At 39.8% G+C, this 16162-nt stretch overlaps 1 protein-coding gene across 11 annotated transcripts in view; it reads right to left on the reverse strand.

Moving 5' to 3' along the window:
* ANK3 (ankyrin 3) overlaps positions 1-16162 on the reverse strand; it is a 554708-nt gene that overhangs the window by 43371 nt on the left and 495175 nt on the right. For 8 of the 11 annotated variants that reach the window (XM_073353398.1, XM_073353395.1, XM_073353399.1 and 5 more), the window contains 8 exons: positions 11568-11779; positions 9258-9465; positions 8524-8620; positions 6586-6814; positions 4835-4960; positions 3706-3828; positions 3221-3247; positions 1343-1424 (listed from right to left, as the gene is read on the reverse strand). In XM_073353398.1, the coding sequence (XP_073209499.1) occupies positions 1343-1424; positions 3221-3247; positions 3706-3828; positions 4835-4960; positions 6586-6814; positions 8524-8620; positions 9258-9465; positions 11568-11779 (1104 nt within the window). The remainder of the gene's footprint in view (positions 1-1342; positions 1425-3220; positions 3248-3705; positions 3829-4834; positions 4961-6585; positions 6815-8523; positions 8621-9257; positions 9466-11567; positions 11780-16162) is intronic. The other 3 variants (XM_073353403.1, XM_073353406.1, XM_073353404.1) reach the window with 1 other exon arrangement.

A 16162-nucleotide genomic window follows, 5' to 3' on the forward strand; every position in this document is an offset into this window, starting at 1 on the left:
AAAAATATGGCTTTTTTTTACTGATTTTTAAAAAATAAAAAACTCAATTATGTCATTTTCTAAGTGGAATAGGATATTTTAGAGAGTGCAGTTGTTTTACATACCTGCACCTCCTGGGTACTGAATGAATTTGGCCTTTAGCCTCATGCCCCACTATGCACTTGACATGTGGAGATCTCTTACCTAATGCATGTCCTATTGTGTGTTATTCCCACTTCCTCACCTGCTACAGGTGAATGAAAATGGTGACTGAGCATATTTAAGTCTGCCCAACAGAACGATGCTCTATTCACAATTTACTTGAAACATATAGCCAACAAATCTTTGATGATATCTCAGAGTTCACTATGAGGTCTCAGCTTGTCTGGTAGTCTCTTAAGGCGAGGTGCTGTCATCAGATCTTATATACTTCAGGTCTTCTCCTGTGTCTGAGAAGCACAATGCATTCTGGAGCACCTCAAAACCCCACAGAGCTCACAAGATCTTTAAACAGCAGCTCCCAGCAGGAGCTCCCAGCTCCCAGCAGCTCCCAGGAGGTATGTTGTATCACGACAGTCCTACCACTACAATGTAGTGAGACAATAAATCCAATAGCAAACCTGATGAGATTTGTAAATGGATTTTATGAAATTATATCGAAGGGTCACTGAAGTTCAGGGAATGAGAAGTTTGACTGGCTGCTGGAGGAGAAGAGAAAACACAAGAATAACCACATTCTGATTGGGGAGGGAAGCAAAGGTTGTCAGATACATTATTGTACTTAAAGAGAGAAAAGGAAGCAGGGCCATGGGTCAGGTCAAGGACATGGGGATAGAAGAGAAAGCTATGATTGAGTACAAGGAAAGGCTCTATGGAATATGGGGAAAAAATGGGGAGAGAGAGGAAGAAGCTATAAAATAGAAAGGAGCTCAAATAAACTGAATAAAAAGTCAAACATTTTATCTGAAAGGAACCTTCCAACCCCACTGAGTTTTGCCCATTATTATATCTAATGCATCACTGTGATACAGCTAGATTTCATTAATTAACATTTTGCAGGGAGGAGGCACAGACTGTCTTTTGGAAAATACTTTTCAATTCAGTTGCCCTTGCTCTGGCCAATAAATTATGTGGCTTTTTTATGATTATTTTTATTTACTTTAACTGGAGCATGCTGCTTACCAGTAAGGATTCTCCAAGCTCTCACAATGCAGAGGCTCACAGACCATCCAAAAGTTTAGCTATAAACAATTTTTCTATTAATTTTTTTCAAAGGACACTAAATGCAACATTTATAGAAAAAATGTCTCTTCTTATTAAAGTAGGGTATGTACGGTATTAGTAGGTTTGTTATGGAACTCACTCATTCCAGGCTCAGTCAGATAGCTGTAGCGCTTACGTAAAGCAAGAGAGACAAAGCTTTGACGCCGGTCTGATTTCTCCGTCTGCAACAAAACACATTTCCACTTGGTACTTTTCAAATATTGTGAACAGCTTGATTATGATATCTCTGTACAGTGGGCTAGATCATACTTGGACTACACACCCACACAAGGGAATAAGAATCCACTCTTACAGCTTGATGAGGGTGCACAGGAGAAAACAGGGCTACATGGTTGCATTTCCCCCTACATAGCAGGTGGTAGGCAATGGGCAAAGCCTTGGCTCCATTCCTGCTTGCTGGCCAGTGCAGCTAAACCATTTTTGTGGAGAGGAGTAATAATTAGCTGGTAATATAAACCAGCAGTAAATTACTAATCCTCTGGAGGAGGCACGAAAGCAGGGCAGGAATTTTAACTTAGAGGGATATGTCATCTCCCGGGTATACTTCTGAGGTGGTGCTGTGAACACAGTACATTTAGTTCAGGGCACTGTCTAAAGTCACAGTCTAGCCCCATATTACCTAAATACTGTAAAATCCCATTATCTTTTAGTAATCTCTTCCATACTACTTAAAATGGCATGATTTATTTTTCTGTATTTTGGCTAAAAACAGAAGCATCAACATAAAAGACTACAGATACAGACATAAAACACTAATAAGAGTATAATTTAGGCTGATCAAATACCTCTCCCAACATTAATCTGTCTTGAAAGCACATAAACCACAATGTATGCTTGCTTTAAAGTGAGTACATTAAGGACAAAAAAGGCATGAAAGGGGATTTCTTTTAATATGCACAAAACACAGAGATGTATATTAGAAAGCAGAATACAATTGCTAACTAGGAAGTTGCATCATAAGTTACGGTGTCTAATGGCATAGCAGTTACTGTGCTATTTTTGCAGCTCTATTTATTCATATTAAAAGTCATTCACAGAAACCAGTTCATTTGATCATGTCTCCAAAAATATAGTTTGTTTGGAAAGAAAACTATTGAGATACCTATAAAATAACTCACCAGGCACAAGTCAAATGAAAACCAAAAGATATGGTTATCTTTTTGATGTACTGACTCTTATTTGATTTTAGTCATCAGGTGGCTAATGCTATTTATCAGCAATCAGAAAGAGAGGGCTACACACAAGGAACTCTTATTCTAGTAATAAAATGGATACGTATCTGATGTTTCTGTACTAGGTTTTCTGTTTCTAGTGTCTTAAAACTCACTGTGTATCCCTTAGTGCATAAAATGAGGTTCATCTTCTGACCTGAGACAACTTAATTAAGATTACTAAAGAGAGATATTTTCTGTTAACAACTGTGACAAGGTGTGGACTTTTAAGCTGTGGAGATCTGGAGCTTATTTGAAAATAGATACACTAAAATACTTAGAAATTACTCCTGGTTATTTTGCGTTTTTTTTTTTTAAATAGGGGTTATTTTCAGGAATAAAAATACAATAGGCCAATGTTTAAAGGGTATACAGAAATACAGGTTAGGGAAATACTGAATGTTTATTAACATAAGAGCGCTAATTAATCCCTGGTGTATGTAATGCCACTGACTTCAGCTATATGAAGGATGAATTTGGCTTGTATATTATAAATTTCATAATTTACATTCTAAGAATAAAGTGAGCTGAAGTTCAGAATATTAGCATATACTGCGTTTAAATTTATAACATATGATCTTATTTCATCACATGCCTGCACTTTTATTTCTTGATAACAGAACATAGATGTGTAGTATATATTGTTAATATTCACTGCTATAATTAAAAGACACTTTTCTAGAACACATTTATCTTTCTGCACTAATTCTGAAGAAAATAAAAACAGAAGAGAGTGTTTATATTACCTCATCATCTTGATCTGACTCTGTTTCCTTTTGGTTCCAAGGTGCATTGCAGAGACAAGGAATATTATAATGGACAGCAGGGAAAAGAATATCAGGATATGAAAAGGACAAAGTTGGGAGCACAAAATGCAAGCTGATTTATAAGCCAAAGCAAATCCAAAATGTCAACATAAAAGAAAAAAAATCTTACATCAAGTGCAAATCAACACGACATTACTGAATGCATAAAATCTATGAACTACAAGCTGAAGCATGAGCTGTAAACAGAGGACCCGATCATAAAAATAATAGGAACTTGACACCACAGTAACAACAGACTTTAAAAGCTTTTTATATACAAAAAACTAATACAACATAAATTTATAACAGCCTTAATCATATTACAAAGCATTCGCATTACTCGCATTTCATAGGGTTTCTTTATTACTAGCAAAAAAAGTTAAACTAAAAGTTAAACAAAACAAAAAGAGTGCTGGCAGAAATACCTTTTTGTGTGCTGGAAGAGTAATATTTAAGTTGCAAACAGCTGTTTGTGGCAGTCCTTTTGTAGTCTTTGGTTCTTTCAAAAATGATAAACGACCACAAGGCTCTTGGCTGGTGTCTCTAATCTAGAAAAATTTATCATACAATATGATAGATTGACTTAACTGTTTGAAATGTATGTTTTTTGCATTACATTTAACATGGTCTGTTTCCCCCACAAAGGGCATGTGAGAAGTTAAAGTCCCTGAGGGGACCTCTTCTCTAAAAGGAGTATTGAGTGTGGCTCCCATTGGAGACCATCAGAATTAGTTTGGACAGCTAGAGAAAGCTATTGCAGAGGAATAGGTGGTGTTCCCTTCCATCAGAAGCTATCTAGTAACCACGCCAGTTGAAGACCAAAGGAACTCAGCCAGAACCCAACTTGCAGCTTTTCATAGGGAAGAAAGTTGTAACTACAACTAGACTACTGGGCCGGCCTCGGGTTGTTGTTCCACTGCAAACAAGTTTCCAAAACTGTTTCCAGCACAGTGCAAGGCACCATGCTGAGTGGCATCACTCCAGGAGAAATACTCCTGTAGGTAAACTGGATTGAGTTTTCAACCCATCTGCATTTCTCTCTGCCCAGTTTTGTATATGCAATGACTTGCACTCACAAAAGTGACCACGATTTTCATTTGCAACCACAAAATAGGTGATTACATATGCATAATGTGTGTGTACACTCACTTTTTGGAAGCACTATCAACTGCACATGTAAAAACAAGAGGCTAGGGCTCAAAATCTGGATCATGTATTATCTCACTCTTGTCATTTGGGTAGATGATCTACCCCTTGAAATAATATACCTTGCAGCTAGAAGGCATATGAGAACAGGTCTAGTCTGAGGCATGGTTCTGGCAAAGGACTGTGAATCAGAATAGCATGTATTCTGATCCCAGCTCTGATAGTGATTCCTTCTATGGCTTCATGCAAATCACTTATAAATTCTGTTCCAAATTACCTATCTGCTAAATTATAATAATACTTATGTACTTACTTCTCAGGGGCAGACTATTCCTATTAGACAGAACCAATATTACTACATGAGGAAAACATTTTCTCAACTAAGAATTCTGTGGGGTTTATTTTTACCTTAATAGAGAATGGCAGTCTATTTTCCTTGAAAGCATAAAAATTAAAAACAAGCTGTTGTCCTCCTTTTGTCAAAGGGGCCAGATTTCCATAGCAATCAACATAAATGGGTTTTCCTTCCAGAACCTATCAAAGCAACAAGACAGAAATTGAAAGTGAGTAAAATCTATGATACATGCACAAACATATATCACCATTTCTTCCAACATCATAACTCCTCCTTTAGCTAGGAATGCATCAACTTAACACATGTTCAACACTGATCTAATACAACAGTACTGTGGTATGTATAATATGACATTATAAGTGTGGCTGATTAATTAAAACTATTAAAACACATTCGGGGGGGGAGGGATAGCTCAGTGGTTTGAGCACTGGCCTACTAAACCCAGGGTTGTGAGTTCAACCCTTGAAGGGGCCATTTAGGGATCTGGGGCAAAAACTGGGAATTGGTCCTGCTTTGAGCAGGGGGTTGGACTAGATGACCTCCTGAGGTCCCTTCCAACCCTGATATTCTATGATTTGTTAAACATTCTCATTGCTAAAGTTACTTTTTAAAAATATAGCTCCAATTCCATAGATACAGATATCTTTATAATTAGCTTCAGCATAGGATTCTCTGAGGGAAAAGTATATATTACACAATTTCTCACAAGAAATGCCGTTTGTCTCAAAAATCCCAAACAAACCAGCCAGACTAACTCAGCTGTGTGCTAGAGATATCTATGTGGACAAGGAGGGAGGAATTTTAACCCACCAAGCTATGAAGCAGGAGTGCAGCTGCCATAGGAACAAAAGGGGAGAGGGGGGGCGTGCTGCAGCTCCCCCTGGCTTGAAGTGGTTTCCATTATATACAGTGTTTACAGTTTAGTTCAATGGCACTCAGCACCCCCGCTATAAAAATTGTTCCAGCACCCCTGTCAGCTGCTCTACAGAGTCCTTTGCATTACCTCCCCACTCCCAATAGGCAGAAGGACTGGAGGACCCTGGAAGGAGGACCCGTTTATCCTTCTTAGTGCACTTCCAAAGAGTTTCTTCTCACAGCCTCACTGTCAGAGGTGAAAGTAAGCTGGTACAGTACAGTACGGCATACCAGCAAGAGCCGGTACACAGCCAACGGTACTGGCAGGGGGCAGCTTCCCCAGGCGGGCAATTTAAAAGGGCCCTTGGCTCCAGGCAGTAGCCAGAGCCCCTGGTCCTTTAAATTGCCACCAGAGCCCCACTGCCGGAGCCCTGGGGTAGCAGCGGCAGCTGGGAGCCCCGGGGCACCGGTGGCGAATTAAAGGTCCCGGTGCTCCCAGCTGCCACTACAGCAACCCCGGGCCCTTTAAATCGCCATCGGAGCCCCTGGATAGCAGCTGGGAGTCCCGGGCCTTTTAAATCGCCGCCAGAGCCCTGCTGCCAGAGCCCCCATGGTAGTGGTAGCTGCAATGGCGGCCAGGAGCCCTGGGCCCTTTAAATCGCCGCCTATTTAAAGGGCCTGGGGATTTAAAGGCCCCACCCCTTCTGCCTGAGGCCCTGCCCTTTCCGTCCGAGGGACACCCCAGCCCCGCCCGCTCAGGACCCCAGCCCTTAAGTTACTTTCACCCCTGCTCACTGTGGGCTTTCATGCAGCTGGCTTATAGTGGTTGTGGACTTCTTTTGTGATATCCTGGCACCCTGCCTACTCTTGTAAAGTGGAACTAGAGCATAGACTCTCTACACCCCTGGAGGAAGGGAATGATCTGAGCTGCTGTTAATATGAAATATACCTCAATATCTTTACTTCTTGCAACTTCTTCAAAATTCTCTTGTTGCTCCAAAGTTTTGTCCACTTTATCATCAGTCATGCAGAAGCAACGCAAATTAGATTCCACAGGATCATTCATTTTGGCAAATATCACAAACTTAGCCATATAAGGAACACATATTAATTCCCTATAAAGTTGTGTGGCAAGGCCGACAGTTTCTAGTACCTGATGGCAGTCTGCCAGCCAAAATCTGAAAGAGAAAAGACAAAAGGAGTTTGTTTTACAAAACACTGGCCAAAACTTTATAAAGAAACTCTGTTGCATCAGCAAAGAATAAATGTGGTCTCTGCTAACGGTGACGGGGCAGAATGGAGATTACTTTTCAGGGGAGGCAAAGGGAAATCCTTGTGTTCGTTGGCTTCCATGATTCCACAGCCATTTTGGATGAATGCAGTTTCTGAAAATTTTCCATTGGCAAAGGCAGAGCTTTCCTTACAGTGTTTTAGATGAGTGAAAGTGAGGTTGTCTGGGTTGGTGGAATCTGTATCTTTGGGTGACCCTTTGTTGGCGTCTCCTGTAACTGCTCATTCTGAGTATCCTTCAGGTCAAACCTGGGTAGATGGTGTGATTTGTGTCGCTAAATTGTATCTTGCATGGTACTTCTGTGAGGTCCACCAGTACTCATATCTAATCTTCATTAAAATAAACTATCAGCCGCACTCAGAGTGAGATGGGAGGCCATACTGAAAAGTGTATAGCCAAATCCATGGTCTGCAGTATAGAAAACTCATGGTACATAAATTGCATATGCAAGAAAGGAGGCCTTGCTACAGGACAGATATTATATTGTCTCCTTCTCTGATTAAGTTTAGGAGCATGGTGACAATTAGTACATCCACAAGTTAGGGACTTTAGGAGGACAGAGAAAGACATTCTTTCATAGTATAAAAGAGCTTGTTATGTATGTAATGACCCCTCAAACCAAACAATTTTATATAAACTTGGTTAGCAGTCTTTGGTTTGTATTTCCTGTTTGCTGGCTATCCAGCTGGTTGAGTGCAGCTCAGTGGTTCAGGAACTTGTGAACCACTGTCACGTAAATGTTCAAAACTGGCACAGAGAAAGAGAGATTTTTTTCCCTTTTCTGACAGATACTCTCAGATGGTTTGTGTGGGAAATTTCCCAGGGTATAGCTCATGCTGTCCCAGAGAGCAAGAAATGATGTGCAGAAACATTATTTATTATAACAAGTGTGGCAGTGACTGCTATAGTGAGGATGCAAAACAGTTTCCAGTTCTCCTGAGTTCAGTCGCTCGTAACTTTCAAAAGCATTCACATTCACATTGGCCGAAGTTTTCCAGGCTTGGTTTCCGGGTGTAGCTAAACAGAGCAGTATAATTAGAAATGTACTAAAGGTATGAAGGAGTGTTTGGGAGAGCAGCTATGTACTTTGTAAAAGTTATACAAAAAGCCTGTATTGTAATTTTACTGTATTGTAATTTGAGAGAAACAGTATGTGAAAACTGTCATTAAAGACTGTTTTGTAATGCATACAAAGGAGCAGAGCTAAGGTTTTATGTGCAGTCTGAACCATGGCATTTCCTAAATATGGAATGCTTAGCTGTGCAACATTAATGTCCTATCAAATCAGCTTTTCTTTTTTAAAGAATTATGTACATAGCTCCATACATAGTTTGCTAAGCCTGTGAACTACCAATAAAAGACAGTGATACTAAGCTATTTTTGCTATTAAAAATAGTACAGCAAGTTATTGGGCCAAATCATCAGCTGGTATAAATCAATACAGTCAGAGTCCAATTTTCACAGGCTAAGGATCTGACCTATTATTTCTTTATAAACCTTATTTACAGAATCATGGAAAGCTGTGGGGAAAATCCCTATTTTTCCTATGTAAGGAAACAAATAATTGCGTCTGTTTGGTATTTTGCATTCCCATACCTGGCTGAAACGTTGGTTGTGAAAGAAACACAGTCATTTATAAACGTCAATGGAGTGGTTCCTGTGATATCCTCCCATTGAGCAGGTGAAGTCCCTCCTATGAAAATAAGTTACACATAAATCATATACAATTTTATCTCAAAAACCAAACGTACCATGAATCTTCAAGCTTTTTTTAAAACGGATTGCAAAGGAACACTTCCACACTGAGTTCTTTTGCTTCACATGTAAACAGAAGACTCTAGTTACTACTGCTCTCATACATCTGAATAATAATATAATACATACATATCTGAAGCTGATTCTAATGTAGCGAGATATACATTCTGGGTAACATCCTGGCCCTAACTGAACTCAGGGGCTAGTCTCTCACTGCAATCAATAGGATCAGGACTGCATCCATATTGGATTTTTATCTATATGTATGCAGCTGTCAATGGAAAGACTCTTCATATTGAACACTTAATAAAATGTCATAAAATGTTTATTGCTGTAAAGTTTCCTCTAACATGGATAATGACACAAGTCCAAAGTCAAGGCCCACTGACTCAGTGTCAGTCTTTCCAATGACTTCGCATCAGGCACTTGAGTACTAGTTTTAATCCTACTGGTTCCAATACTTGGAACTATCAATGGCTTTCCTCACTGGAAAGCTACATTTGAAATGCATAACAAATGAATGCGGATGCATTATTATTATAGTAACCTTTGCAAAGAGTAGATTCTTGCCTAACCTGTAATGCTACATAAAAGTCGAAGGCTAGGTGTGGTGTCTCCTTTGTAACCATTCGTCACACCTTCTCCTGAAGGGGGTGGCACAGGAATTGTCATTGTTATAGGTTTATGAAATTTTCTTCTTCTTGGTTCCACAGTGACAATGGGGCTGAAAGTTGCTTTGTTTCCGAGGATTTTTTTGACAGTCTCATCTGGAACTGGTTGAGCCTGTCAACACAGAGAAGGAATTTCATATCTTGAGATAAAAATCCATGTTAGCCCAGCAGAATCCTTCCAAAATGGGAACTCAATTCTTTTTATTTTCTGTTTGTCCTGTTTTACTTCTTCCTTGGCCTCCTTAAAATGTGCCTTTCTGGGGCTCTATCTACACAGTGATCATTAATGCACCAAATTACAGTGAGAAAAGCAACACAATTCTTGCATCAAACTAAAAAGTAGCAAAAATCTCATAAGAAATCTGTTTTTATTCCATTTCAAGTCTAATTTCTAGAACAAAGAAGTTTGGAAGTTTGGATAAGTTTTGAATCAGACATTTTGGATACTTTTATGAATCAAATTGTTTATTACTTTCCCCGAAAGTTTCTCACTAGACATCGGAGCACTGATTTGTCACCTGTTCCATTACCCAACTGTACTGTATGGTGTTCTGCAAAGATGATGGTTAAAATGTTTCACCAGCACAAGTTCCGAGCAAAGCAATCTAAAACGAAGCTCCTATTTAACGAACCCACCAAATCAAATGATTAAATTATTTAATAATTTTGTTGTGAAAAATGTCAACACCCCCCAATAAATGATAATGAGCAGAAACCAGCAAGAAGGAAGGTTTCTCTAGATTCTGTGCTGCACTTTTAAGGAAGCTTTAAATCACCTCTGCACCTCCTGGATTCTGCTTGGAAGTGATAGGAACGGCCCTGGCTTAACCCAGAAAAGCAGATGGTGGCTGCTCTACAGCAGACTCCCCACAGATGCATATGGGATGCTCTGCAGCCCAGAGTAGGTATAGTGGTAAGCACTACAGCCACTCCCATCCCCAAGCATAGCCCTGTGCTATAGGGGACAGCATAGTGCTATGTATACTAGCCATAGGCTGATCTTTTGCCACAGGAATTCTCTCTGGGCCCACTGCAGCTTCCTTACATCTTACATGCAGAGCTCCTGGCTGGGGTGGATAGTTGGTGCTACAAGGATTTAGATTAATAGCTTCCAAGGCCAGAAGGGACCATTGTGACCAGCTAGTCTGACTTCCTGTATAAAACAGGCCATAGAACTGACCCAAAATAATTCCTAGAGCAGATCTTTTAGAAAAACATCTACTATTGATTTTAAAATTGTCAGTGATGGAGAATCCACCACAATCCTTGGTAAACTGTTCCAGTAGTTAATTACGCTCAATGTTAAAAATGTACACCTTATTTCCAGTTTGAATTTGTCTTTTTCTGCTAGACTGTAAAGTCCATGATCAAATATCGGTTCCCCAGGTAGATGCTTATAGACCGTGATCAAGTCACTCCTTAACCTTCTCTTTGTTCAGCTAAATAGATTGAGCTCCTTGAGTCTATCACTATAAGGCATGTTTTCTAATCCCTTAATTATTCTCGTGGCTCCTATCCAAACACTCTCCAATTTATCAACATCCTTCTTGAATTGTGGGCACCAGAACTGGACACAATTCTGAACAGTATTTCAGAAGTGGTTGCACCAATGCCAAATACAGAGGTAAAATAACCTTTCTATTCTTGAGAATCCCCTTTATGTATCCAAGGATCACATTAGTCCCGTTGGCCACAGCATTGCACTGGAAGTCATGTTCAGTGAATATTCACCAACACCCCCAAATCTTTTTCAGAGTCATTGCTTTCAGTATAGAGTCCCTCATCATGTAAATATGGCCTACAGTCTTTGTTCCTAGATATATACATATACATTTAGCTGTATTAACACACAAAAGGGTAGAAAGGATGGATACTGGTGCTACTGGCATGGGGGTAGGTGGCTGGTGCTATGAAGATAAATAGAACATGGGAGCCACTTCCTCTGCCACAGTGCTGAGCACTGTGTGAGTTGTGGAACAGTTCCCAGACTAGGTGGTGAGATAGAAGCAGGGCAGGTAGCAGCCCTAGCCCCAGTAGGAGGTGGAGTGCAGGAGCCCTGTCTGTGGGGTACAGGAGAGTTTACCAGCTCTCAGTCAGTGGTGTCACCTACTAGACATATCCTTGTGACTCATTTTTGAGTTGCACCCCACAGATTAAGAATTGCAGCTCTAGATTTTGCATATTAAAATGATTATTGCAGGTGTGGTTTATTACCTGGAGGCCCACTCGAATTCTTTTAGTTAGAGCACCCTCTGGGAAGGATGCTTGGACATGAGGCACAGTTGTACTGCTCAAAACACCTCCCTCAGGACCAATTTGGTTACTTTCCTGCTTAATTCGTGAAACCACAGCAAAGTACTGAGGAAAATCCTTCGTGATGATTCTACAGATACGCTTCTTCTCTAGTTCCTCAGCGCTATCCAGCTCTGTGGGGAAAAATACATTAAAATATTCCCATATAATCTATCTGCAAATACTGTACATACATATTTATGAGTACAAAGCTTTATTCTGTATTGTGGAAAAGCTGAATTCCACACCAGACTCAAAAGTCCAGGAAGGTTTTTTTAAATAGAAGAACAAATCAGTTTTGATTGTTTTATTTTTAACATTTGTGTGAATTTGATGTTCCTGACAATGAGATCATCAAACTCTTTTTCACTGGTCACTCAGGTGAGGGAATGCTCAGGGTCTTTCAGGCCAGGCCCTGGCAGCATATGTGTGCCCCAACATCAAAAATGCAAAAAGTCATGGTCAGTCCATAACACTGGCCTACTTTCCAATTCCTGCCCACACAGCTCTAGAGAGTGACTAGCTATGTAATTTGAGACAGTAACCACCTGGCATAGTCTCACGGTTGTCATAGCAGCCAATAAATCCTGAGCTGATTCTAACACTTGTTATCCACATAAGCACTGAAGTCACTGTGCACTGATTGCCAGTCTCAGGCCTTGTCTACACTAAAGGGAAAAGTTGATCTAAGCTACGCAATTTGAGTTACATGTATAACGTAACTCAAATCGATGTAGCTTAGATCTACTTATGCACTATGCGATGTCGACTTCCCTTACTCTTCTCGATCCAGTGGTGCACAGGAATCAAGGGGAGAGTGATCAGCAGTTGATTTAGTGCTGAACGTCTAGAAATAGTACCATTTCCCTTAATTAATTAGTTTAATTTAATTCCTTTTCACTTATGTAATACCCTTCATTCAAAGATCTCAAAACACTTTACTAAAAAAGGAGAGTATTATCCCCATTTTACAGCAGAGAAGGGAAGCGAAGCACAGAGAGGTTAAATAATTTTCCTTTGGTCACATAGCAAGTCACTGGTTGAACTGGGAACAGAATCCAGGGGTCCTTCACTCTCAAACTTTTCCATTAACCACTACTACCCCTAAGTATCTCCTATTGCTGTCAATCTTCCTTAAGATACAGATGTGAGTAAATCTGTGTACCTTTTTACATGCAAATTTTCTAAATATACAGCACTACCTATTGCAGTTATCTGTCTGCCTTTCTCTGGGAAAAGCAGATCAGATCGAATAGTATTGACTCAGAGATACATTTTGACACATCCACTTTAAGTATTCTCCCTTTGATCTCTGAATCATAAGCCTGGTCTAAACACAGGTGACCTGTTTCCATCATTTCTCCACCGGCAAACTGCTTTGCCTTTACATCTGCTTTTCTACACAGAAGGGTTCTAGGGTAGGTCATCAGCACTGAAAACTAGGTCAATCTCTCTTTCCTCATGACAGTCATTATTAGGCTATCCTAAGGACAGAAGCTATAAAGCAATTTTTTTCAGAGCAGTCTCTTATCGCTCTTCTCCCATTGTGACATGGCAGCATTGCACTTGTCCATCAGAATGCTCTATCCAGCAATGCACTTGTCTCTGTGATCAGTGTTTGTCTCCCTGCTATACTATATGCATGGAGCAGGGGAGCTGTACTGGCAGGAGGAGGCAGGAATTGGGCATCAGCACTGGCCAGAGTGGAATTGAGAAAGCATTAGTAGCATTCCTACAGTATTAGAAGAACAACGCAAGCCTTCTGGGTCCCAAGCTCTGTCAGGGAAGGATCAGTCAAACTGTTGTCACTCCTGCTGCAGAAGGGACTGGGGAGTTTCCTCCCTGTCTGGTCCCAGTGCAAGTGAAGGAGATAGGCCCAGCCTAAAGAGCATGCTTGGAATGCGAGGCCCCAAGCAAGAGCTTGCTGTCACTGGGCTAAAGGGGCAGCCCTGAGTACTAAATGTTTTAGTTTGAAAAAAAAAAAAAATCTACATGAGGAAGAAAGGGCCAAGTGTGAGGAAGGGAAGAAGGGAGAAAAAGAAGATATAAGAAAAAGGAAACATTAGGGGAAGTGGAGCGAGAGAGTGATGGCAATAGCTAAACACAAAAGTGGGGAGAGGATGATGGAAGTGAGAAACAAGACAGAGATGGAGGGGAAAAAAGATGCAAAACCTCCCAGGAAAATCCCTCCCAGAATCTGGGCTGCCCCTGGAGTATTACATGACAGGGGAGGCCCAAATCACCTCTCCCAAGGTAGAACAGGAGCTCAGGTTGACTGGTTCAGAGTCAGGGAGGGAGATCATATCTGGTTTTGCACATGTGAATAACAGCATTAAGATATCGTGGATCAAATTCATCTTTGGGCTAACTCCTTTATTTATGTTTATATGAGATTATAAAACATGAGTTTCTTCTAACTAAAATAAGGATCAGAGAAAAGAAATCATCACCCTAATGGCTATTGTCCCCACTTTCAAGGGCTTTTTATGTGTTCCAGTGCCTGATTTCCCACCCCATTGCCCAATGTCATGATTTACGGGGTTTGTACTGCAGTTGGAAAAGCAAATACCCATTCATAAATTGAACAGCTTTCAGGTTTTGCATCTCTATTTGTCCAATATAGAGTACCAGCAAATGTGTAGGTTATGGCAAAAGCCATCATGGTAGAAATACAAGGGAGTCAAAGATGAGAAAATACTGACCACCCCTCCCAATTTCAATCATTTACACATTGTGATCCACTCAAAGTGATACAAATAACTGGGAAATGTCATCTTGAAAATCAACAGGCTTTGTTACAGTTTTGTTGTTTCTGTGTATGGAGAATGTCTTTCATTATCATGCACAACAAGAGTTTGATATCTCTATGTAGAAAAACTGTATTATATTTAGATGTTTTAATTTGATTTCCAGGAAACAATGGAAAAATCACTGCAACATGAGCTGTGGCGGTATTTTAAACCTCAGGTAAGGAACCGGGTTCACATTGGTTTGATCAGTAGTTTCATAGACCTACATATGAAACACAAAACAAAACAAACAAAAAACCCCAGCAATAAATCAGCCTCCCTTTTCAAAGTATAATTTAAATTTGCAATGACACTGTAGGCACAAGTATTAGCATTTGTGTGCTCATTATCTAATGTGAACGTCAGTTAATTAGCTACCCAAATGAGACTATTTGTGCCCACAATTTGTTTACAGACACAAACTTTTTGTAAGTGCAACAAATATGGGTACAAATTGCACCTGCAAAAAATAGCCCAGCTGAAAAAATTTGCTACCGCAACTAACTTAAGCAGAGAAATTAAGAGAAAGTAACACTTGTGGCACAAAGGTGAAATCTGACCCATTTCCATTAAGTTTCTTTGACCATCCACGAAACCAAAGGCAATATACTGATTATTATTCAAGGATACATTTAATACCTCCAAGTATTATCTACTGGTTCTAAATTATTTTGAGCCTGATAGCTAAGTTCTCCAGTAGATGGTGCTATTTCCAGTAAATAATTGAACACATTTCCATTCACAGCATTAGCAATGGCAAGATAATGATGGAATATTTCTATCAATCCTGACGAGATTAACAGCAAACAAGTAAATAGACCGTATCTTTGAAAAGACAGTATATTATGGAGTTAGGTACATAATATGACTTTTCAGTCTTTATTACACAGCTCGGAAGGAACAAGTGAATGGGGGGGAGACACACTATCCAGTTACATGATTAACAGAATCATGAACAATTCCAGAGAGTATCTGTCTTTTCAGATGGTTGCAAAACTTCTATGTAAAGATGATACTGACCTTCTGGAAGTGACAGATCACTTCACTGACACTAATTTCTTTATCATTTACTTTCTATTTTGATTAGAAATGGGCTCTAGCCTCAGAATTCACACCTGGATCCAAACATCCTCCAAGGGCAGGGGTGTTGAGATTCAGGGGTTTGTTTCAGACACATCTCTAATTTGGAGGTGTGTTTTTGCTATTAACCAGTAAAATGTTAATATAAATGAAAACATCACTTTTCAGACCACTTTATGGAAGAGCTTTAATATCACAGATGAAGGATCATTTAATTGTAACAAACCCAGTGTTAACTTCTGAATGGAGAAGAATTAAGCTAGCATGAACAAAACAGCAACAACAAATCAAGGCTCTAGGGAATGTTTTCAGTAATTTTTCCCATCTATCTCAAAACTGAATGTCTTGATTTTTAAATTAAATGTCATTTTTTCTGTGGCGTGGTATTTGAGGTGGCAAAAGATTTTCACTCCAAAGGAATAACACTGCATTCATTGTACGCTCTGTAAAGCCATGCATATGTGTGTTACCCTCTTGTGGCTGGATCCCAAAAAGGAAAAGAATACTGCAATCGCTAACAGCTAAGAAAGATTATTCCTTGGCTTCAACTGTAGGAGCTTATGTTTTTCGAGCTAAGGAATTAGGGCTGTAGTCCCAGATCATCACAGAGGGTTATATTTTATGCAGAAATTCTCTCTGTACTCTGCA

This window comes from Lepidochelys kempii, chromosome 7 (genome assembly GCF_965140265.1).
Source record: "Lepidochelys kempii isolate rLepKem1 chromosome 7, rLepKem1.hap2, whole genome shotgun sequence".
NCBI lineage: Eukaryota > Metazoa > Chordata > Testudines > Cheloniidae > Lepidochelys > Lepidochelys kempii.